Source organism: Schistocerca nitens, chromosome 4 (genome assembly GCF_023898315.1).
Source record: "Schistocerca nitens isolate TAMUIC-IGC-003100 chromosome 4, iqSchNite1.1, whole genome shotgun sequence".
NCBI classification, from domain to species: domain Eukaryota; kingdom Metazoa; phylum Arthropoda; class Insecta; order Orthoptera; family Acrididae; genus Schistocerca; species Schistocerca nitens.
This window is the reverse complement of record NC_064617.1, coordinates 189,917,072-189,942,658: the sequence shown is the minus strand read 5'-3', so window position 1 is coordinate 189,942,658 and position 25,587 is coordinate 189,917,072. Positions and strand designations below refer to the sequence as shown.

The 25,587-nt window shown below is 41.2% G+C and overlaps 1 protein-coding gene across 1 annotated transcript in view; it reads right to left on the bottom strand.

The window, feature by feature from the left end:
• LOC126252197 (protein-L-histidine N-pros-methyltransferase-like) overlaps positions 1–25,587 on the bottom strand; it is a 153,296-nt gene that overhangs the window by 8,286 nt on the left and 119,423 nt on the right. Inside the window, exon 5 of the mRNA XM_049953068.1 lies at positions 519–700. Within this exon, the coding sequence (XP_049809025.1) occupies positions 519–700 (182 nt within the window). The remainder of the gene's footprint in view (positions 1–518; positions 701–25,587) is intronic.

The following is a 25,587-nucleotide window of genomic DNA, read 5'->3' as shown; positions in this document are numbered from 1 at the left end:
AAACTTATGTTTCTGGGGGTGCTGGGTTGTTTGGGAGGGAGGAGACCACACAGCGAGGTCATCGGTCTTGTCGGATTAGGGAAGGATGGGGAAGGAAGTAGGTCGTGCCCTTTCGAAGGAACCATCCCGGCATTTGCCTGGACCGATTTAGGGAAATCATGGAAAACCTAAATCGGGATGATCGGACGCGAATTGAACCATTGTCCTCCCGAATGCGAGAACAGTGCGCTAACCACTGCGCCACCCGGCTCGGTCTTTGGGGGTGTCCAGATACTTTTATCACATATATTTCCACATAAAACTAAATTACAGCACGTTAAAATTCCACTCGATAGGTACAAAAAGAATGTCTGCAAAATTGACTGCATCTACATTTTTCTTATCACTACTCAGAAGACAGTTGACTATAAGCACTGGAGATGAAGGGTCGCAAACAGTACTGTGCCAATTATAAATAAAGTACAGTTTGTGTAATTATTAGTGCGTTAACCGTGGCAATTGTTATGTTGTTGGCACACCTGTCTCGACGTAGTGGTGGTAGGGCAGCACGAGCGCGACCAGGGCGCGGCCCCCGGGCCTGAGTGTCTCTCGCAGCTGCCGCAGCAGCGTCAGCGGACGGTCGCAGCGGTCCAGCAGGTTCAGAGCGCTGATCACGTGTGGCCGCAGCTCCAGGTACGGCCACTCGTCCGCCTCCACCAGCCTACGGACACGTTGCACACAATAATAAAACTAGAAAAAAAACACAAGGAGGAGGACCGTGGTCTTTTGGAGAGGCAAGGAGCTGGAAAATCATTGTGACCTATTCACAAGGAGAACACGGCAAGTGCCTTGTCGCGATTTACTAGTAACTTCACTCAGTGGAGGACGGGTCAAAATAAGCGAAAGTGTCTCTGCTTAATCGTAGATACTCAACCGTTTCTTAGAAAAATACGATCAAAGTTTTCGAGGTACTGTATGTGCTGCAGTCATGGACTGTGCGGCTGGTCCCGGCGGAGGGTCGAGTCCTTCCTCGGGCATGGGTGTGTGTGTTTGTCCTTAGGATAATTTAGGTTAAGTAGTGTGTAAGCTTAGGGACTGATGACCTTAGCAGTTAAGTCCCATAAGATTTGACACACATTTGAACATTTGAACTGTATGTGCCGTTTAGAAAGTAAACACGTCAACCAAAGTAGTGGCCCAATGGCTAGCGTCGCCGCTTCATACTTTTGCGTCCCATGTTGAATATCCGATAATTATTTTTATTTTTGTTTTTCATTAATCTATCCACGTCCGTAGAAGATTACTACACAAATGTTTCCCAGTGTATACTGAAATAACTTGTCTTTTTCGTCTACTAATTGTATGTCTGCTAGATGAATTAAACAAATACAATAAATGAACGGGAAAATTATTTGAAATTGTTTTCGTTGAAGTTCCTGGAGTGAATTTTGATGCTGCAAGCGCCAGTTTTTGGAAAAGCTATCCGTTACGCGAAGTTTGCCGCGAAATTATTGCCAAAGGGTGAAATCTTCAGCAATGTTAGCGTCCTTTCTTTTGCGAGTGAGATTAATATGAATAAATGTGGCTGTGGCAAAGTTACCTTAGCGCGATGCTCGTGGTGTTCGAAATTTCTGTATTTCGAATGTTTCTACGATCGATATAATCCAGGCGATTGCACTAAATCTCCCTGAAGAATAAACATAAGAATAAAATATAAGAATGAAATGTAAGAATATGAGAAGTTCAAAAAATTGTAACCCCTGAAAATACAATACACATTTTATTATGTGATAATGCATGTCGCTTATTGTGAGACTCAGTTGTAATTTTACATTTAATATAACTCCCTTGTATCCCCTAACCTGATAACAAACATTCGTGTAGGAACCTTCTACAGATATGGGTAGATAAATGAAAAAAATAAAATAAATGAAAACAGTAATCGAGTTTCGAACACGGGACGCAAAAATTGAGAGACAGCGACCCTAACCACTATGCCACCAGTTAGCTTATAGCGCGCTAAAAATCATTTAAAGTATTTCGAAAATGTTGACGGTCATTTTCTCACAAACGGTCTAGACACGTGTTTCCTTATTTTGACTCCTTTTTCACTGAGCGAAGTTTTTGGGAAATCGGGATATGGCACTGCCGTCTTATCCTCTTCAGACAAACCCTCTCCACATTTGTCTGAAGTGATCTTCTGTAACCATTAAAAAGCTCTATCATTTCACTTTTTTCTTTACCCATTCCTTCGATGATTACCTGCAAAATGCGGATTTAGCATCCTACATCTTTAGTGGTTGGGTACTGAGTATAATGTTAATGATTTGGAGAGACGCGATGATTAGTTCAGCCGCCATAAGCGTAGACTTTTAGCCGCAGTGTTCTAGCAGGATGTTGCCTGCAGTGTACCACCACAACAGTCTCCACCAACCAGCTTCTTGCCATTTAGAACAATGCTGGAGACCCAACTGGACACTTTTTGCTACACGAGATGGAGACTGGTAGAACCAGAAAGGAACAGGAGCAAATAGCACTAAGGGTAGATGACACATTAGTAACCGATGGGCATAATGTGGCAAATCTATTTAACAAGTACTTTATATCCGTTACTGATAGAATGGGACTGTCAGGATCAATAAACAATGCCCTTGAATATCTGAAACTAGCCTTTACAAATAGCTTCAGGTACATGAATATATCACTCACTTCACCAAAAGAAATAACTTCCATAAGCAAATCTTTAAAATCAAAGCATTCTAGTGGTTACGATGAAATATCAACAAAGTTAATTAAGGCACGTTCTTGTGAGTTTAGTAAAATTCTTAGTTACTTGTGTAACCACTCAATTATAACTGGGACATTTCCTGACTGGCTAAAATATGCAGATGTTAAGTCTCTATTCAAGAAAGGGGATAAAGAGATACCATCAAACTACAGACCGATTTCACTTTTGCCAACATTCTCCAAAATTTTAGAAAAAGGAATGTACATCTGACCACAAATAACATATTATCAAGAACACAGTTTGGATTTCTGAAGGGTTCTGATATCGAGAAGGCTATTTACACCTACAGTGAAAATGTACTTAATTCATTATATCACAAGTTACAAGCAGCAGGTATTTGCTGTGATTTGTCAAAGGCATTCGATTGTGTGGACCGCAACATCCTTTTAAATAAATTAGAATTCTATGGTGTCACATGCAGTGCTGCAAAATGGTTCAAGTAATACCCCGCTAACAGGAAACAAAGGGTGTCAGTGCAAGGGACTAGTGACTTAAGTCATCAATCATCATCAGAATGGGAAGAAATTACACGTGGTGACCCACAAGGATCCATCTTTGGGCCATTGCTTCTTCTTGTGTACATTAATGATCTCGCATCAGTTACACTGCCAGTAGCAGAGTTCGTTTTGTTTCCAGATGACACAAGTATTGCAATAAATAGTATGTCGAGTGTAGTTCTAGAAAGATCTGCTAATGATATTTTCACGGATATTAACAAATGGTTTAAAGCCAACTCACTGACATTAAACTTCGAAAAGACTCACTACTTGCAATTCAGAACCTGTAAGAGGTTTCCACCCAGCATATGCATAAAGTATGAAGAAGAGCAGATAGAAGAGGTTGACAGTCTTAAATTCCTGGGATTACAACTTGATAATAAATTCAGTTGGGAGGAGCACACCACATAACTGCAGAAACGCCTCAACAAATCTGTATTTGCAATTCGAGTGTTAGCAGACATAGGAGACATAAAAATGAAAAATCTTGCATACTTTGCCTACTTTCATTCCATAATGTCATATGGTATAATATTTTGGGGTAACTCTTCAAGTCAAACAAAAGTTTTCAGAGTCCAAAAGTGTGTAATACGTATTATTTGTGGAGTAAATTCAAGGATGTCCTGTAGAAACCTCTTCAAAGAACTGGGTATACTAACTACTGCCTCTCAGTATAGTTACTCCTTAATGAAATTTTTCCTAAATAATATATCTCTTTTTCCAACAAACAGCTCAGTTCATATATTCAGTACCAGGAACAAATATGATCTGCACAAGGACTTAAAAGCACTTACTTTAGTTCAAAAAGGGGTCCACTACTCAGGAACACTCATCTTCAATAATTTGCCAGCAAACATAAAAAATTTAGTTACAAATAAAGATCAGTTTAAAAGGAGCCTGAAACACTTACTAGTGGCCAACTCCTTCTACTCCACTGACGAATTTTTTAATAGAAACAAATGATGTATTGTATACATTCATACTACTAGTATTGTTATTTCAGCTTAAAAAAACTGACATGTTCCACATCCACGAGGATCCCCTCAGCACGGATCTATGGAACGAAAATCTAATCTAATCTAATGTAATCTAATCACGAGGCCTAGCGGGTCAGATTAACCCAACTGTACCACCTTCAGGCATGCAGCTACCAAGAAAAACCTGGAGACGCAGCAACCGCATCACAACTAAACATGCAAAATTTGTGTCAAAGCATACTTTTACAAATCGGATCTTGCACACAGCGCTATGACTGTGTTGCGGTGGAATGAATGACCAACAAGAAGATTTAAAGGAGACTGAAAGCACTTAATGAAGGCACTCATGTCAATGTGCAGCAGGCCCTTGCAGTCAGAGAAAAAGATCATGACTTTCCCAGAGGTGGCGTGCACGGCTTTGGATTTTTGCTGTGAGGGTGAATCCATGTGTCTCCATGGTTGAATATGACGCTTAGTCTCTGGCTCAAAATGATGACGCCATGTTTCATCTCCAGTGACAATACGAGACAGCAAACGGTATTCTTCAGCGTGATACCGTTCCAGTCGCTGAAGTGATGCCGACATTCTGTTCAACTTCTGTTCCTCCGTCGGCTGTGGAGAACCCATTGCGCACAGATTTTCTGGAACTTCAGATGCTCTTCCATCACGGCATGGGCGGTACCGTGAGTGATAGCCCGCCCGCTTAGCCGAGCGGTCTCACGCACGGCTTTCTGGATTGAGAAGGAGCACCTGGGCCCAGGCACGAATCCGCCCGACGGACTTGTGTCGAAGCCCGGTGAGCCGGCCAGTCTGTGGATGGTTTTTAGGCGGTTTTCCATCTGCCTCGGCCAATGCGGGCTGGTTCCCCTTATTCCGCCTCAGCTACATTATGTCGCCGATTTCTGCGCAAACGAGTTCTCCACGTATGCGTACATAACCATTACCCTACCACGCAAACATAGGGGTTACACTCGTCTGGTGTGAGACGTTCCCTAGGGGGTCCACTGAGGGCCGAACCGCACAATAACCCTGAAAGAGTGGTTCAGTGTGGGGCGGCGGAGGGGTGAGGTGGACTGCAGAAGTCGTCGTGGGGTTGTGGACCACTGCGGCTGCGGCGGGGACGGAGCCTCTCCGTCGTTTCTAGGCCCTCGGTTAACATACAATACAATACCGTAACTGATGCCGAAAATGAACCGAAGGTCTTTCGCCGTCGGTCATTTCTGACGGCAGCATCCTCCGCAGCAATGACAGAAGGGTTAATGACACGACGAGCCCGTCCTGGCCAACTGCTGTCTTTCAACGACAACCGACCTTCTTGAAATCGTTTATTCCATGCAAACACACGGACACGTGACATACTGTGTTCGCCATACACATACATAAGTGTACACGTACATAAGTGTAATGTGAAATGGAATTGTATTGTTTACACCGTCTGTTGAATCTCATATTGTTTTCTTATTTATGGACGCACGATGATGCCAAGTAGGAACAGGTGAAACATGTTTAGTTAAAAACAAAATAAACATTTATTATAATAGATGGATTTGTTCTTATCTACGCAACAAGCATAACAACATCATAATTAACTCGCGTATGGAGCGAAGGAAAGCAAAATTCCTGTATGTCTCCACATGTGCTCTAACTTCTTTTTCTTACGATTCCTATTTTTGCCACATAATACGATGCAGTCAGCAGAACTGTTGCACACTGCACTTCGAATATTGGTTCTCCAAATATCCCACCATGTTTTCTCTGGAACATATGCCTTTCATTGAACGATTCCCACACGTTTTCTGAGTGTCCGTACCAAACTTTCGATGAGACATAGCGACCTGTTCGATCCAAGCCGTCCGATCTCTCAATCATCTCGACTTATGCCGTCAGGTCCATCTGATAAGGACTTAAGACATAGAAGCAATATGCTAGAATAGGGTACACTAGAGTCTCTCGTAATGCAGCTTTTGAACAGATGCGATACACTGCTAACCCCCTCACCCTTGCCCCACCTCCAAAACAAAACAAAAAAAAAAAAAAAAAAAAAAAGACACCATTACCTAATACTGATTTCATATGTTCATAGTTCATACCGCTCCGTAGTTTCTCTGGACGACACAATAGGTAATGAAAGACTGACCAGACTAGCATTAATGTCAGATCTTCACTCGTTTCATTGTGGAAAACTGACCACAATGACACAAGTGAAGATTTACTTGCAGAATACAATGGGCAATGAAAGACTGACTGAACTAGCGTCAACATCAGTACATAATCCTCTTCCTCTTACAACAGAATATTTAAATGTCATGGCAAGAGGAAGAAAAAATAAAGATTTTACTATAGTTATCAAATAAAGTTTTCTGGTGATTATATTCTTACATGTACATAAAGAAATTTAATGTTATTTAAGAAAAGTAGTCACCAATTTGAATTTCATCAAATATATATTTAAATAACTAATTATCTAAGAAGTCCATCTTTCGTGTAAAACAAATACCTGTGTAGATGATAGATCTATCCAACTTTCAATAAATACTCTGATTTTATGTGACATGGATAGCACAAGGAAATAATATTTTCATTTTGTTGTGCTACATTAAAATATTTTAATTAAACTGGTTAACTCATTTTACAATTTGCCTGCTGCCTTCATGTGAAGATAATTGTTATATAAAACATCCACATAACGATCTGTGTACTGGACTAAATATCCCTTTAATCTATTTAAAATTATTCAAATTAATTATTTTTACTCATGTCCTTTTGTTTAGTAGTTTTTATTCTTTTTCAAATGTTCTATAATTGTCATCAAACAGTAATTTTTTAAGTTTTAGAAACAACGAAATAAAAATTGTTTTCATTACTTTTGTAACAGTACTTACCTTGAGTTTGGGAATATTTCTTTATTTCTTGGTCTGACAGTATTTAATTTTAATGTTAGTTTGAGGAAGATTCCCAATATGCTTAGTGGTATTTACATCGGATGGTGGCTAGTGATCAACAATATGTACTATGCATCTGTGTATAAACAGTGATATATCATGACTTCAAGTTTTACCAGAAGAACAATGTTCCACTGTGAAATGTCTTATTCATAAAATCTTGGAACAGTGAGTCCAACCATCACAACTACAGCGCATTTGTGAATGAAGATCATATAAATGACAATGTATGTTGTATTGTAGACGAGTTTATTAGCATCAAAGAGTGTATAACTATGATATTACGAAAAAATACAAACTCTTTTATGAGGTTGCTTATATCAGAATTCTAGTTGAAATCAACGTGTAAAGCAATGTAAGATCCTGAAACTGTAGCTCGTAGTAGCTGTGTATTCGGTTTTTAAATAAATTTGATTGTTATAGTTTCAAGCTGACTTTCGAAACAATAATCTTGTTCTTGATCACTTAAAGAAGTTGAAGAATTTTGATTAAATGAAAGATAATTTACTGAAATTTGAGGTTGAATTGAGGAACTTGAGAAGCTTTGATGTGCTGAAGGAATTTTGACTTGGTTTTATGTTGTTGTTGTTGTGGTCTTCAGTCCTGAGACTGGTTTGATGCAGCTCTCCATGTTACTCTATCCTGTGCAAGCTTCTTCATCTCCCAGTACCTACTGCAACCTACATCCTTCTGAATCTGCTTAGTGTATTGATCTCTTGGTCTCCCTCTACGATTTTTACCCTCCACGCTGCCCTCCAATGCTAAATTTGTGATCCCTTGATGCCTTAAAACATGTCCTACCAACCGATCCCTTCTTCTAGTCAAGTTGTGCCACAAACTTCTCTTCTCCCCAATCCTATTCAATACTTCCTCATTAGTTACGTGATCTACCCACCTTATCTTCAGCATTCTTCTGTAGCACCACATTTCGAAAGCTTCTATTCTCTTCTTGTCCAAACTGGTTATCGTCCATGTTTCACTTCCATACATGGCTACACTCCATACAAATATTTTTAGAAACGACTTCCTGACACTTAAATCAATACTCGATGTTAACAAATTTCTCTTCTTCAGAAACGATTTCCTTGCCATTGCCAGTCTACATTTTATATCCTCTCTACTTCGACCATCATCAGTTATTTTACTCCCTAAATAGCAAAACTCCTTTACTACTTTAAGTGTCTCATTTCCTAATCTAATCCCCTCAGTATCACCCGATTTAATTTGACTACATTCCATTATCCTCGTTTTGCTTTTGTTGATATTCATCTTATATCCTCCTTTCAAGACACTGTCCATTCCGTTCAACTGCTCTTCCAAGTCCTTTGCTGTCTCTGACAGAATTACAATGTCATCGGCGAACCTCAAAGTTTTTACTTCTTCTCCATGCATTTTAATACCTACTCCGAATTTTTCTTTTGTTTCCTTTACTGCTTGCTCAATATACAGATTGAATAACTTCGGGGAGAGGCTACAACCCTGTCTCACTCCTTTCCCAACCACTGCTTCCCTTTCATGCCCCTCGACTCTTATAACTGCCATCTGGTTTCTGTACAAATTGTAAATAGCCTTTCGCTCCCTGTATTTTACCCCTGCCACCTTCAGAATTTGAAAGAGAGTATTCCAGTTAACGTTGTCAAAAGCTTTCTCTAAGTCTACAAATGCTAGAAATGTAGGTTTGCCTTTTCTTAATCTTTCTTCTAAGATAAGTCGTAAGGTTAGTATTGCCTCTCGTGTTCCAACATTTCTACGGAATCCAAACTGATCTTCCCCGAGGTCCGCTTCTACCAGTTTTTCCATTCGTCTGTAAAGAATTCGCGTTAGTATTTTGCAGCTGTGACTTATTAAACTGATAGTTCGGTAATTTTCACATCTGTCAACACCTGCCTTCTTTGGGATTGGAATTATTATATTCTTCTTGAAGTCTGTGGGTATTTCGCCTGTCTCATACATCTTGCTCACCAGATGGTAGAGTTTTGTCATGACTGGCTCTCCCAAGGCCATCAGTAGTTCTAATGGAATGTTGTCTACTCCGGGGGCCTTGTTTCGACTCAGGTCTTTCAGTGCTCTGTCAAACTCTTCACGCAGTATCTTATCTCCCATTTCATCTTCATCTACATCCTCTTCCATTTCCATAATATTGTCCTCAAGTACATCACCCTTGTATAAACCCTCTATATACTCCTTCCACCTTTCTGCCTTCCCTTCTTTGCTTAGAACTGGGTTGCCATCTGAGCTCTTGATATTCATACAAGTGGTTCTCTTCTCTCCAAAGATCTCTTTAATTTTCCTGTAGGCAGTATCTATCTTACCCCTAGTGAGACAAGCCTCTACATCCTTACATTTGTCCTCTAGCCATCCCTGCTTAGCCATTTTGCACTTTCTGTCGATCTCATTTTTGAGACGTTTGTATTCCCTTTTGCCTGCTTCATTTACTGCATTTTTGTATTTTCTCCTTTCATCAATTAAATTCAATATTTCTTCTGTTACCCAAGGATTTCTATTAGCCCTCGTCTTTTTACCAACTTGATCCTCTGCTGCCTTCACTACTTCATCCCTCAGAGCTACCCATTCTTCTTCTACTGTATTTCTTTCCCCCATTCCTGTCAATTGTTCCCTTATGCTCTCCCTGAAACTCTCTACAACCTCTGGTTCTTTCAGTTTATCCAGGTCCCATCTCCTTAAATTCCCACCTTTTTGCAGTTTCTTCAGTTTCAATCTGCAGTTCATAACCAATAGATTGTGGTCAGAATCCACATCTGCCCCTGGAAATGTCTTACAATTTAAAACCTGGTTCCTAAATCTCTGTCTTACCATTATATAATCTATCTGATACCTATTAGTATCTCCAGGATTCTTCCAGGTATACAACCTTCTTTTATGATGTAAATTTAAATACAAGATTGTAGTAGGAGAAAGACAGCTATTGTCAAAAGAGTTTTGAACCCATTTAACTTTACAAGTTATTCAGCACAAGGTCAAGATTCTTCTCTGTTATATTGAGTCTTGTATTAGAAGACAGCTGTGTTTTGTTAGCAAAGAGGCAATACTTTATATTAGAAATTTAATTTTTCTGGCAATAGAGTGAAATTATATTACCAAAGAAAGAAATAATTAACTTTGCATTGGGGTATATGTTATATACACGAATACATGTCATACTTTCTTAAGAAAAACTTTTCTTGCTTAATTTTATGGACGAAATACTATTTGTATGAAGTTCTCCTAAAAGAAAATTATTTGCAGAAAATTAAGAAATAAATATGTTTTCAGAATAAATAAACCTGAGCCTTTTTAAAGTCCTCTTTAACAAAATCCTGGAGACATACTTAAGAGTCTTCGCTTACTTCTGTACATAATTTTAATAATCACTATACAGAACACCCCACATGAATCAACACTATATTTGCAAAGGCTACTTCTACTACGAGCAATGGCAGCGAGTATAAATATTCTGGAACGGCACGACGTCAGCCGACTTTCACTGATCAAAGAGGGCCAAGTTAAAGAGTGCAACTAATAGTCTATCTGTATGGTATTAGCCATATCGCATAATTAGTCAGGTGCCAAAAGGGTCACAAATGCTTTGGTAACATCGGTAATTATTTATTTTGTATAAAAATGGATCAGTTCATATTAAATGTTGGTATAAGAACGGAATAAAGCAACGAAAAATTTTGGAATGTTAAATACTTCATTTGGCGAATCTGCTATGAGTAAAACAAAGGTTTTTAAGTGGCATAAGCGTTTCGAACAAGGCCCTTCATGAAGATCACGAGTGCCCTAACCTTTCCAGCACATAATCTGCTGATGAAATTGTGGAAAAATGAAATTAATTATTATTAACACTCACCATATCACAATTAGAGAAGTCCCGGATGATGTTCTGTATCAATTGGTTCATGCCATGAAATTTTGTCGGAAGTTTTGGGAATGGAGGATAGGACTGAAAAATTAGTTTCGAAATTATTGACGTTAGAAAAAGAAACCATCGGAGAATGAAAGTTGCATAGCTAACAACGATGCAGAATCACTGAAACGTGTCATGAACGTAATGGAACATGGGTTTATGGATATGCAGTCGATACTAAGCCTCGATCGTCAGAGCTCAAGCATTTTGGATCGCTAGGATTGAAAAATCTCGACAGGGTGAATGTGAAATGTTCAAAAGAGTTCGGCAGCTGCGGCGAAATGTGAAACGTTCTTCGATTCTAACGGCTTAGTGCACCATGAGTTCTTATTATAGGGTTGAACGTGCAATACGGAGAGCTACCTACAAGTTGAACGCCCTTTGCGTGAAGCAATACGAAACAAAGACCGTATTTGGAGAAACAAATCATACTTTTTGCACCACTGTATTGTAGCTGTTCACGCTGCTTGCTTGTTCGTGAATTGTTGGCCAAAAATGATAATGTAATGATGCTCCAGCCTCGATATTCGCCAGACACGACCCCAATGTGACTCTTTCCCGTTCTCAAAAATAGAGAAATATTAATTGCTATTGTTTCAGAAGCAAAGATCAGATAAAAAACGTCGCTAAGATAGCTAAAATTCCACCTCAAAGATCGAGCTCCGGAAGTATTTCTGGGATTGGAGAAAGCGCTAAGTATATAATATGTAATGGCGGCTATTTTGAAGTGGCTAACATTGATGTAGACCAATAAAATGAAGTTCTTTCCGAAAAACAAAAAGAACTCGTCTATTTTTTGAACACACCTCGTAAGTACAATGGCATAAAACGTAAGTTAAAAATGTTTCATGTAACTGAAAATGTGCATGTGTTCCAGGCCATTGAAGATATCCGAATAAATTAAGGCGAAACATTGATTGCATTTATTTAGTTGCACATAGATAAAACTTGAAAATAATGAAGCTAATATTACTAGCAGCTGAGGATTGGCGGACTAACAACGCTAAAGATGGCTAGGATTTCTCGAATGCTGACCAAAAGTAAGTACAAAAAAGGATTCCCCGGCAACTTTTGGGCCATTGGTGGTTTAGTACACCGATTTGCTATTGTGGATGAGACAGGAATGCACAACACGCCAGAAATTGAGCAAAAATTGAAGACACTGGGTGGCAATTAGTGGCTTTGTACCAAATAAAACAAAAGCGACGAAGGTTGCGGTCAGTGCTTACTGGTATGCAAAACCTATTTTCGCCATCGATTTTTTTTTTGCAGGACGTAAAACAGCAACTGGAAAGTAATAAGGTTGACTCCTGGATACAATGGTCTATAAAATACATGAGAAGCCTGTATACCAACAGAAAAACAAGAATCTATGCTCATTGACACACCGCATCTGCCGATAAAAATTTTTGGGCGTGGATAATACTGAGGCATTTGATATACGAATTGTTGGAACATCGAACCTGCCTATCGTCTATTTTCCTCGTATTCGCGGCCGGAAAACGTTTTGAGCTCTTCTACATTTGCATAGTCTGATGAGCCAAAACATAATGGCCAGTGCCCACCACCGCGAGACAAAGTGCCGCCTGGTGGCTTTTTGGGCAAGCGACACGGTAAGGAAAGTACGTCTATATGCAGAACAGAGACGAGAAGGAATACAGGTGATTCTAAAACGACTCGTTAGGCGCTGCATCAACAAAGATATCCTGAGACCGGAGCAGTTCGGCTTCAACTCCTCCGCATAGTTGAATACATAACGGACGGATACAAAACAAGGGGGGGGGGGGGGGGGGGACTGTGTTCCTAGACATCCAAAAACCCTTCGATCGTCTATGGCACAACGGCCTCATTTGCAAGCTCAACGACACTGCGTTCCCCGACGCTCACGTCTCGCAAACATAAGTTTCAACACTGACATTCAAGGTAAACTATCAACATGACACGGTATACAAACCGGGGAACCCCAAGGCAGCATACTCTGATACCTCTTGCTTAACCTCTACATAAAAGATATTCCACAACACAGAATACTATGGTTGTCACCTATGCAGATGACATCACCATCCTAGTGCAAGATTGGAAACCAAGAAACATCAACTCACGACTATAGACAGCACTCAGAACTGTCGTGCCTTGGTTGGAGAAATGGCGTATCAATGTTAACGTCAAGTGCTAGGTAGTTCTGTACACTTGCAGACCTAAACAACTGCACAAACATCAAGAATGTAGACAAATCACACTGCACGCACGCCCAACAGATATTTTGTCTTCTACTCCTGTGGAAGCAGTGAACTTAATGACTCGTTAGTGCAACAATGGAGGAATTCACTGAACTGCAATTCTGTTGCTCGTAGGCAGACGAAATCACCAGTACAAAGTTCCAAAATGTTTGTTAGCCTTTCACCTATCCAAATGGAAAAAAGATTGCCTTCGCGTTAATGTAAGGATTTTGGAGAGTTAAATGTGTAATATGAAAACCAAGTGCAGTCTACATGGTGATTCAGTTGCCCCTTCCGATCAATTTTATGCAACCCGCAAAGCATTCAAGAACCACACGCGAAATTTTGATATACCCTCGTTAACTATGTGCTAACTATTAGTTCTACAGAAAAAAATGAACTGCATCTTTTTGCAGGTAACTTAATGTAGTTAAATTGTGTACTGGGATACGTTTCCGCTGGAGACCACGGTTTTCGAGTTATTCACGGGAAACGTGTTTGAAGGTCACTTTTACGCGTTTCTATTGGATAATTCGAAAACCACGGCCTCTAGTGAAAACGTATCCTAGTACAAAATTAAACTACATTAAATTTCCTACAAAACAGTCCTGTTTATTTTTCCTGTAAGAATAACAGATGAGTATAGGAAAATATCAACAGCAGCAGAAAATGGTTTAACAGGATAAGGATTCGTTACGAATAGGAAAGTAGTTCAGAGAGTAAGTTCCCGAACAGTTCAGTGAGAGGTTTATTCTCGTCAGAATAGACAGCAAACCAACAACGACAATTTCTAGTATACATGCCGACGTCAGAAGCAGAATATGAAGAGAGAGTGAAGTATATGAGGATACTGAACAGGTAATACAATAAGTAAATGGAGATGAACATCTGATAGTCGTCTGAGATTGGAATGCGTTTGTAGGGGAAGGAGAAGAAGAGATTTTTACAGGAGAATATTGTCTTTGTAGTAGGAATGAGAGAGGAGAAAGACTTATTCATGAGTTCTGCAATAAATTTCAGCTAGTAATAGCGAATACTCTGTTCGAAAATGCCAAGAGGAGGAGGTATACTTGGAAAAGGCCGGGAGATACAGAAAGATTTCAGGTAGATAACATCATGGTCAGCGAGAGATTCCGAAATCAGATACTGGATTGAGGGGTGTACCCAGGAGCAGATATAGATCCAGATCACAACTTAGTAGTGACGACGAGTAGGTTGAAGTTTAAGAGATTAATCAGGAAGAACGAATGTGCAAGAAAGTGGGATATGGATGTACTAAGGAATGAAGAGATATGCTTGAAGTTCTCTAAGGTTATAGGTACTGCGATAATGAATAGTTCAGTAGGCAATACATCTGAAGAGGAATGGACATCTCTAAAGAGAACAGTCACAGAAGTTGGAAAGAAAAACATAGGTACAAAGAAGATAACTGCGAAGAAACCATGGGTAACAAAAGAAATACTAAGCTGATCGATGAAGAAGGAAGTACAAAAATGTTTAGGGAGATTCAGGAATACAAAAATAAAAGTCACTTAGGAATTAAATAAATAAGAAGTGCAGGGAAGCTAAGATGAAATGGCTGCAGCAAAAATGTGAAGGTATAGAAAAAGAAATGATTATCGGAAGGACAGACTCAGCATATAGGAAAGTCAAAACAACCTTCGGTGACATTAAAAGCAAGGGTGATAACATTAAGAGTGCAATAGGAATTGCACTGTTAAATCCAGAGGAGAGAGCGGATAGGTGAATAGAATACATTGAAAGCCTCTATGAGGGGGAAGATTTGTTTGATGTGATAGAAAAAGAAACAGGAGTCGATTTAGAAGAGATAGGGGATCCAATATTAGAATCAGAATTTAAACGAGCTTTGGAGGTCCTAAGATCAAAGAAGGGATCGATAACATTCCATCAGAATTTCTAAAATCATTGGGGGAAGTGGCAACAAAATGACTATTCACGTTGATGTGTAGAATATATGAATCCGGCGACATACCATCTGACTTTCAGAAAAGCATCATCCACACAATTCCAAAGACAGCAAGTGCTGACAAGTGTGAGAATTATCACACAATCAGCCTAACATCTCATGCATTCAAGTTGCTGAGAAGAATAATATACAATAATTAACAAGAAAATTGAAGAACTGTTAGATGACGATCAGTTTGGATTAGGAAAGGTAGAGGCACCACAGAAGCAGTTCTCACGTTGCGGTCGAGAATGGAAAGAAAGGCTAAAGAGAAATCAAGACTTGTTCATAGGATTTGTCGATCTGGACGAAGCGTTCGACAGTGTCAAATGGTACAAGATTTTCGAAATCCTGAGAAAAAGCAGGGTAAGCTATAAGGAAAGACGGGTAATATACAATATGTACAAGAACCAAGAGGAAACAATGTGACTGAAAGACGAAGAACGAAGAACTCGCATTAAAAATGGCTGAAGGCAGGGATGTAGTTTTTCGCCAATACTGTTCAACATTGCTGTCCTCAGTGAAAAAAAGAAGAATTACAGATTCTGATGAATGTGATGAACAGTCTAATGAGTACAGGATATAGATTGAGAGTAAATCGAAGAAAGACGAAACTAATGAGAAATAGTAAAAATGAGAACAGTGAGAAACTTAACATCATGGTTGGTGATCACGAAGTAGATGAAGATAAGGAATTCTGCTAATTAGGAAGCAAAATAACCGTCGGTGGTCGTAGCAAGGACGCCAAGAAAAGCAGATTAGGAGTGGCAGAAAGGGCATTTCTTGCCAAGAGAAGTTTACTAGTGTCAAACATAGAATTATAGAACTTAATTTGAGGAAGTAATTTCTGGGAAAGTACGTTTGGAGCACTGCATTGTATGCTAGTGAAACATGGATTGTGGGAAAAGCGGAACAGAAGAAAATCGAAACTTTTGGGATGTAGTGTGGACTGATAGGATAAGAAATTAAGAGGTTCTCGGCATAATCGGCGAAGAAACAAATACATGAAAAACACCGATAAGAAGAAAGGACGGGATGGTGGGATATCTATTAATACATCACGGAATAGCTTCCACGGTACTAGAGGGAGCTGTAGAGGGCAAAAACTGTAGAGGAAGACAGACTGGAATACATTCAGTAAATGATTCAGGACGTAGGTTGCAAGTGCTACTCTGAGACGAAGAGGTTGGCACGAGAGAGGAATTCGTGGTGGGCCACATGAAATCAGTCAAAAACTGACGACTCAATGAAAGGTTCGAGACTAGCAAGCGAAAGAATATGAAAAACTTGCGTGTAGTATTTGAATGCGTCGCAGGTTGCATAAAACACAACACTAGGGGTAGCTGACTCTCACTGTAAATGAGTCTATGGTCTAAGCACAGCCCATCGTAAAGCTTTACCAATAGCTGCATTACTGATCTGAACATTGGCGATCTTTCAAAGAAGCTCGAAATTTCGCGCGGACTTCAATGCTAGATGCTTATAGTAGTTTCCATAACGAAACTTTGTCTCTAAACCTGGCAGAAAATCCAGAGAGATTCTGGTCGTATGTGAAGTACGCTAGCGGCAAGACACAATCAATGCCTTCTCTGCGCGATAGCAATGGAAATACTATCGACGACAGTACTGCCAAAGGAGAGCTAGAAAACACAGCCTTCCGAAATTCCTTCACGAAAGAAGACGAAATAAGTATTCCAAATTTCGAATCAAGAACAACTGTCAACATAAGTAACGTACAAATAGATATCCTCGGAGTATTGAAGCAACTTAAATCACTTAACAAAAGGAAGTATTCCGGTCCAGACTGTATACGAGTTACGTTCCTTTCAGAGTATGCTGATACAAAAGCTCCGTACTTAACACTTATATACAAACGTTCGTTCGACGAAAGATCCGTACCCAAAGACTGAAAAGTTGCACAGGTCACACTAGTATTCAAGAAAGGTAGTAGGAGTGTTGTTGTTGTTGTTGTTGTGGTCTTCAGTCCTGAGACTGGTTTGATGCAGCTCTCCATGCTACTCTATCCTGTACAAGCTTCTTCATCTCCCAGTAGCTACTGCAACCTACATCCTTCTGAATCTGCTTAGTGTATTCATCTCTTGGTCTCCCTCTACGATTTTTACCCTCCACGCTGCCCTCCAATACTAAATTTGTGATCCCTTGATGCCTCAGAACATGTCCTACCAACCGATCCCTTCTTCTGGTCAAGTTGTGCCACAAACTTCTCTTCTCCCCAATCCTATTCAATACTTCCTCATTAGTTATGTGACCTACCCATCTAATCTTCAGCATTCTTCTGTAGCACCACCTTTCGAAAGCTTCTATTCTCTTCTTGTCCAAACTGTTTATCGTCCATGTTTCACTTCCATACATGGCTACACTCCATACAAATACTTTCAGAAACGACTTCCTGACACTTAAATCAATACTCGATGTCAACAAATTTCTCTTCTTCAGAAACGCTTTCCTTGCCATTGCCAGTCTACATTTTATATCCTTTCTATTTCGACCATGATCAGTTATTTTGCTCCCCAAATAGCAAAACTCCTTTACTACTTTAAGTGTCTCATTTCCTAATCTAATTCCCTCGGCATCACCCGACTGAATTCGACTACATTCCATTATCCTCGTTTTGCTTTTGTTGATGTTCATCTTATATCCTCCTTTCAAGACGCTATCCATTCCATTCAACTGCTCTTCCAAGTCCTTTGCTGTCTCTGACAGAATTACAATGTCATCAGCGAACCTCAAAGTTTTTATTTCTTCTCCATGGATTTTAATACCTACTCCGAATTTTTCTTTGTTTCCTTTACTGCTTGCTCAATATACAGATTGAATAACATCGGGGAGAGGCTACAACCCTGTCTTACTCCTTCCCCAACAACTGCTTCCCTTTCATGTCCCTCGACTCTTATAACTGCCATCTGGTTTCTGTACAAATTGTAAATAGCCTTTCGCTCCCTGTATTTTACCCCTGCCACCTTTAGAATTTGAAAGAGAGTATTCCAGTCAACATTGTCAAAAACTTTCTCTAAGTCTACAAATGCTAGAAACGTAGGTTTGCCTTTCCTTAATCTTTCTTCTAAGATAAGTCGTAGGGTCAGTATTGCCTCACGTGCTCCAACATCTCTACGGAATCCAAACTGATCTTCCCCGAGGTCCGCTTCTACCAGTTTTTCCATTCGTCTGTAAAGAATTCGTGTTAGTATTTTGCAGCTGTGGCTTATTAAACTGATTGTTCGGTAATTTTCACATCTGTCAACACCTGCTTTCTTTGGGATTGGAATTATTAGTAGGAGTAATCCACTAAACTACAGGCCCATATCGTTAACGTCGATATGCAGCAGGATTTTGGAACATATATTGTGTTCGAACATTATGAATTAGCGCGAAGAAAACGGCCTATTGACACACAGTCAATATGGGTTTAGAAAACATCGTTCCTGTGAAACACAACTAGCTCTTTATTCACATGAAGTGTTGAGTGCCATTGACAATGGATTTCAAATCGATTCCGTATTTCTGGAATTCCGGAAGGCTTATGACACTGTACCACACAAGCGGCTAGTAGTGAAATTGCGTGCTTATGGAATATCGTCTCAGTTATGTGACTGGATTTGTGATTTCCTGTCAGAGAGGTCATAGTTCGTAGTAACTGACGGAAAGTCATCGAGTAAAACAGAAGTGCTTTCTGGCGTTACCCAAGGTAGTGTTGTAAGCCCTCTGCTGTTCCTTATCTATATAAACGATTTAGAAGACAATCTGAACAACCGTCTTAGGCTGTTTGCAGATGATGCTGTCTTTTCTCGACAAGTAAATTCATCAGAAGATCAAAACAATTTGCAAAACTATTTAGAAAAGATATCTCTAAGGTGCAAAAATTGGCAACGAAAAGGGTGAGGTCATCCATATGAGTGGTAAAAGTAATCCGTTAAAGTTCGATTACACGATAAATCAATCAAATCGTAATGCCATAAATTCAACCAAATACATAGGATTTAAAAAAAAATTAAATTGGGAGGAACACAGCGAATGTTGTGGGGAAGACTTATTGACAGGACACTTAGAAAATCTAACAGATCTACCAAAGAGACTGCCTTCACTACGCTTCTCCGTCCTCTTTTAGAATACTGCTGCGCGGATGGGACCCTTATCTGATAGGGTTGACGGAGTACATTGAGAAAGTTCAAAGAAGAGTAGCACATTTTGTGTTATCGCGAAGTAGGGGTGAGAGTGTCACTGACATGATACAGGATCTAGGGTGGAGATCATTAAAACAAAGGCGTTTTTCGTTGCGGCGGAATCCTCTCACGAAATTTCAGTCACCTACTTTCTCCTCCGAATGCGAAAATGTTTTGCTGACACCGATCTACATAGGGAGAAACGATCGTCTAAATACCGGGTGATGAAAAGGTCAGTATAAATTTGAAAACTGAATAAATCACGGAATAATGTAGATAGAGAGGTACAAACTGACACACATGCTTGGAATGACATGGGGTTTTATTAGAACCAAAAAATACAAACGTTCAAAAAATGTCAGACAGATGGCGTTCCATCTGATCAGAATAGCAATAATTAGCATAAAGTAAGCCAAAGCAAAGATGGTGTACTTTACAGTAAATGCTCAATATGTCCACCATCATTCCTCAACAGCTGCAATCGAGGAATAATGTTGTGAACAGCACTGTAAAGCATGTCCGGAGTTATGGTGAGGCATTGGCGTCGGATGTTGTCTTTCAGCATCCCTAGAGATGTCGGTCAATCACAATAGACTTGCGACTTCAGGTAACCCCAAAGCCAATAATCGCACGGACTGAGGTCTGGGGACCTAGGCGGCCAAGCATGACGAAAGTGGCGGCTGAGCACACGATCACCACCAAACGACGCGCGCAAGAGATCTTTCACGCGTCCAGCAATATGGGGTGGAGCGCCATCCTGCATAAACATCGTACGTTCCAGCAGGTGTTTATCAGCCAGGCTGGGAATGATGGGATTCTGTAACATATCGGCGTACCTCTCACCCGTCACGGTAGCAGTTTCACTGTCTAGCGCCATCTGTCGGTCATTTTGTGAACTTTGCTTGGTTTTTTTTTTTTTTTGTTCTAATAAAACCCCATGTCATTCCAAGCACGTGTGTCAATTTTTACCTCTCTATCTACATTATTCCGTGGTTTATTAAGTTTTCAAATTTATACTAACTTTTTGATCACCCGGTATAAGGGAATCTAGAGCTCGCACGGAAAGATATAGATGTTCGTTTATTCTGCGCGCTGTACGAGATTGGAACAATAGAGAATTATTGTGAAGGTGGTTCGATGAACCCTCTGCCAGGCACTTACTTAAATGTGATTTACACTTAAATGTGACTTGCAGAGTATCCATGGAGATGTAAAAAATGACAGTTTTTCTCTCTGGTAAGCCACCAAATTTTCTGCTTGCCCGCGCACACAGTTACAGAGCCCTCCTTCGCAGCCCTGCAGGTTTCATACGGCCATTTACCGCGCACCTTCGGAAGGTAGAAGTTTGGCCCGCTCAAGTCCGCTAAGAGCACGAGCGCAACTCTGGCAGTAATTGTCGCAACTGGGGCGACGCGAGACAGGAGACAAGACGCCGGGCGGCCGGACCTGGCGTGCATTAGCGCTGATTGGCCGGCGCGGGCCAGCCTTCGTTACTGCAGTAGTGGGCCCCGCGGGGCGGCTTAATTTGATGGCAGCGCCTTACGCGGACAACTTTAGTACGCGGAGGAGGCCGCGCGCGCATTAAGACAGCCGCGCAGTAAAACCTGCCGGGAGGCTCCGCCATCTAATATGCCTGCGACGGTGTAAACACTTTTAAGGCCGGAGGGTCTCGCCTGCATGTAAAACGCAGCCTGGCAGCTACGCCGCGCCGCCCTCGCCCGAGGCGCTGTTGCTTCTGCTTCACGATAGCACGGGACCGCGACCGTAAATTACGTGCGCTTGTACTGACGTCAGTTTTGTTCGCTTCTGCCAGCAGACGCGACAACACATAGCGGGAATTTTGTGGACAAATTCCAATACCAATAAACTACCTCACCGAATGTCCTTTGTATCAACTTTTAAACATGTACGAGGTGTGTGAGGAAAGTAATGAGACTGATTTTTGAAACTGAAGAGCCAGAAAAACTGGTACACCTGTTTAATATCGTGTAGGGCCCCCGCGAACACACAGAAGTGCCGCAACACGACGTGGAATGGACTCGACAAATATCAGAAGTAGTGCTGGAGGGAACTGACACCTTGAATCCTGCAGGGCTGTCCATAAATCCGTAAGAGTACGAGGTGGTAAAGATCTCTTCTGAACAGCACGGTGCAATGCATCCCAGATATGCTCAATAATACTCATGTCTGGGGAGTTTAGTGGCCAGCGGAAGTGTTTAAACTCATAAGAGTGTTCATGGAGCCACTCTGTAGCAATTCTGAACGTGTGGGGTGTCTCACTGCCCTGCTGGAATTGCCAAAATCCGTCGGAATGTACAATTGTCATGAATTAATGCAGGCACATGTCACCTGGGAGAGTCGTATCTAGGCGTATCAGGGATCCCATATCACTCCAACTGTACACGCCCCACACCATTACAGAGCCTCCACCAGCTTGAACTGTCCCCTGGTGACAAGCAGGGTCCATTGATTCATGAGGTTGTCTCCGTACCCGTACACGTTCATCAGCTCGATACAATTTGAAACGAGACTCGTCCGACAAGGCAACATTTTTCCAGTCATCAACACTCCATTGCCGGTGTTGACGGGCCCAGGTGAGGCGCAAAGTTTGTGTCGTGCAGTCATCAAGGGTATACGATTGGGCCTTCGGCTCCGAAAGCCCATATCGATAATGTTTCGTTGAATGGTGCGCACGCTGACACTTGTTGATGGCCCAGCATAAAAATCTGCACCAATTTGCGGAAAGATCGCACTCCTGTCACATTGAACGATTCTCTTCAGGCGTCGTTGGTCTCGTTCTTGCATGATCTTTTTCCGAGCGCAGCGATGTCGATTTGATGTTTTATCGGTTTCCTGATATACACTTGTGAAATGGTCGTACGAGAAAATTCCCACTTCATCGCTACCTCAGAGGTGCTGTGTCCCATCGTTCGTGCGCCGACTATAAGACCACGTTCAAACTCACTTAAATGTTGATAACCTTCCATTCTAGCAGCAGTAACCGATCTAACAACTGCGCCAGACACTTAATGTCTTATATAGGCGTTGCTGACCGTAGCGCCGTATTCCACCTCTTTACATGTCCCTGTACTTGAATACGCATTCCTATTCCAGTTTCTTTGGCGCTTCAGTGTACTGACGCTTTTATTTTTTTCACACAACAATATTGTCCTCTTCAAAGTAGTTCCCTTCGGCGGTTATACACCATCAGAGTCGCAGTTGTCTTCAACTGGAATGGCCTTTAACATGTGGGCCACATTCTTTTGAGTGTTCTCTAGACTCCCAAAATGGCGCACTTTTAACATATTTTTCAAGTTCAGAAAAATGAAAAATTCACAAGGGCGCAGACCACATGGATGTGGGAACTGTGGAACAACGGGTATGCTTTTGAAGAAAAAAATTCCGTGACGTAAATGGCCGTGTGACATGAGGCGTTGTCATGATGCAGCAACCACTTGTCTGGAATGTCCAGTCTCACCCGATTCACTCTTTTCCTGAGTCTTTCAAGAACGTAATGCAAAACACTAGGTTGACAGTCTGTCCTGGAGGAACAATGTCAAAAAAGCAAATCTCCATTGTTTTGATTTGTTCATTTGAGCTTTTTTCCGTCGAGGAAATGTCTGTGTGCCACTCCTAACATTGGCACTTTGCCTCAATATCATACTGTAAATCCGGGATTCATCACCTGTGATCACATGCGTGAACCATTCATGGTCATTATCAATCCTCTCAAAAAGATCAACGCACACGTTTTTTCCCTTGTCCTTCTTCTCAGTTGTGACTTTTTTCGGCACTATTTTGGAACAAACTTTTTCGTATGTGCAAATCTTCGATCAAAATTGGATGCATGGCGAAAGTGCTTAACTAGTTACCCATCATCCTTATTGATAAACGTCGGTCTGATCCCACAAGAGCACACACACGTTCGACGTTTTCGTAGGTTTTTGAAGTTGAAGGTGTCCCACAGCGAGATTCATATTCAGTGCGTTCTCGGACTTCCAAAAACGATTTGTGCCAGCGAAAAACTTATGCCCTTGATTCGGAATGTTCGCCATACGCCTGTTTCAACTTTTCAAATGGCACACTCACGAATTCTCGAAGTTTTATCACAAAACTTGATTGCAAAATGGTTCAAATGGCTCTGAGCACTATGCGACTAAACTTCTGAGGTCATCAGTCGCCTAGAACTTAGAACTAATTAAACCTAACTAACCTAAGGACATCACACACATCCATGCCCGAGGCAGGATTCGAACCTGCGACCGTAGCGGTCGCTCGGTTCCAGACTGTAGCGCCTAGAACCGAACGGCCACTCCGGCCGGCCACTTGATTGCATAACGTAGCTCTAAATTACGCTGTCCCATTTTTGCAACACAAAACAAAGACACAGCCTCATTGATGGAGCTCTCAAAAATCACGTGATGGCTTTACGGATCTGAAACGCGGACTGAGCATCTGGAAAGGATGAATACACCGGTCTACACAAGTAGAACAACACAGCGTTGCCAGATCGCTCACAGTGTTGTCACACTCATTACTTCTCTCACACACCTCGTACTCACACATTTTATATGCACACAGTAGCCTGTGGTAATTTTCAGACATATGAGTTAACAGGCAGCCTCACCACTCCCAAAGGAATATTAATTTCTGTCAAACAGCTTTTATTTTCTTTTAGAACAATCTTTCTCGTCCATATATTTTGAAATAAACTAATTTCTTACTGCTTTTACAGAATCACTGATTAAGAAACTGTAGTTGTTCCAACAACTACTAATTCAATTTTCCGTTGTTGATCAACAGTAGCTAAATTTTCCACAGAGTTCTAAGGGGCCCATCTAAAAGTTTCCTTTCGATGGTCATACAATCCAGAATCGCTATGCCAGTCAGACAAAATTGCTGTCAGCACTGAGGCAATTATCTCACCGCCACATGATATCCGTTTGGTGAAACACAATGTCCTACTGCGTGAAGAATTCCATAGCTGCCTGCTGCACATCCTCGCCCAACAGGGATTGTCCATCCTTCAAGATCTTTTTAAGGGGCTGAAGGCGAGATAATCGCATGGAGACATATCAGGACTATAGAGGGGATGGGTGTTCGATTGTCTCCCCCAGATCGAGCAACGCCTTGTGTTGAAACGCGACCAGCACGGAATTTGGCTCACCATTCCACAACGGTAGTTTCCACCAGACATGCTGCCCCATACACATTTTTCATTCTCCGATAGGTCTGATGGTATGTAAGTTTGCAGGCTTTCGTGGCCATTGTCACTGAAGTTCAAATCTTCTGGGTTATTAGGCCACGTCATATTTCCTCTAAAGTAAACGATGTTTCAACCCCTCTGCTGGGATCTTCTTCAGGATCTTCCGCTGTCCACTACTGCTAGAACACTGTCAGAGACCAGTGTCGCATTCTCTTATAAAGAGGAGTTTTCCCGCGTTTGTGCTGGAGAAGTGGTAGTATTGGTTAAAATTCTTACGGCTATCATTGGTGGGCCATCGTCATAAGCTAATATTCCCGCGCTGATGCAGAATAGGGGGCGTTATGGGCTAAACTCTCGTGGATACTATTGGTGGACCATCACAGTAGGAGGAATTTCAAACAATAACCCTTCTCCAGCAAAAGTATGGAATAGTGCCTTTCTAATCAATGACGAAGGGCCACCAATAGTATCCACAAGAGTTTAGCCAAGAACGCCCCCTCTTCTGCATCAGCGCGGGGATATTATCTATGACGATGGCCCACCAATGGTAGCCATAAGAATTTTAACCAATACTACAACTCCTCCAGCACAAACGAGGGGAAAACTTCCCTTTATAAGAGAACGCGACACTCATCTCTGACAGTGTTCTAGCAGTACTGGACACCGGAAGATCCTGAAGAAGATCCCAGCAGAGCGGTCGAAACGTCTATTGTTTAGGAGGAAATACGACGCGGCCTAATAACTCAGAAGATTTTAACTTCGGGTCTTCTGGTGTTTGACCTTCGGCAGTCACGAAAAGAATAACAGCACATTGGTCTTGTTTGAACGCGTTTGGTAACGACGTCGTCATAGTTCAAGCTTCTGCATTTACTACACGCATGTCGGAGAGACATGAATATCACACTCACCCCTTGGCTACATG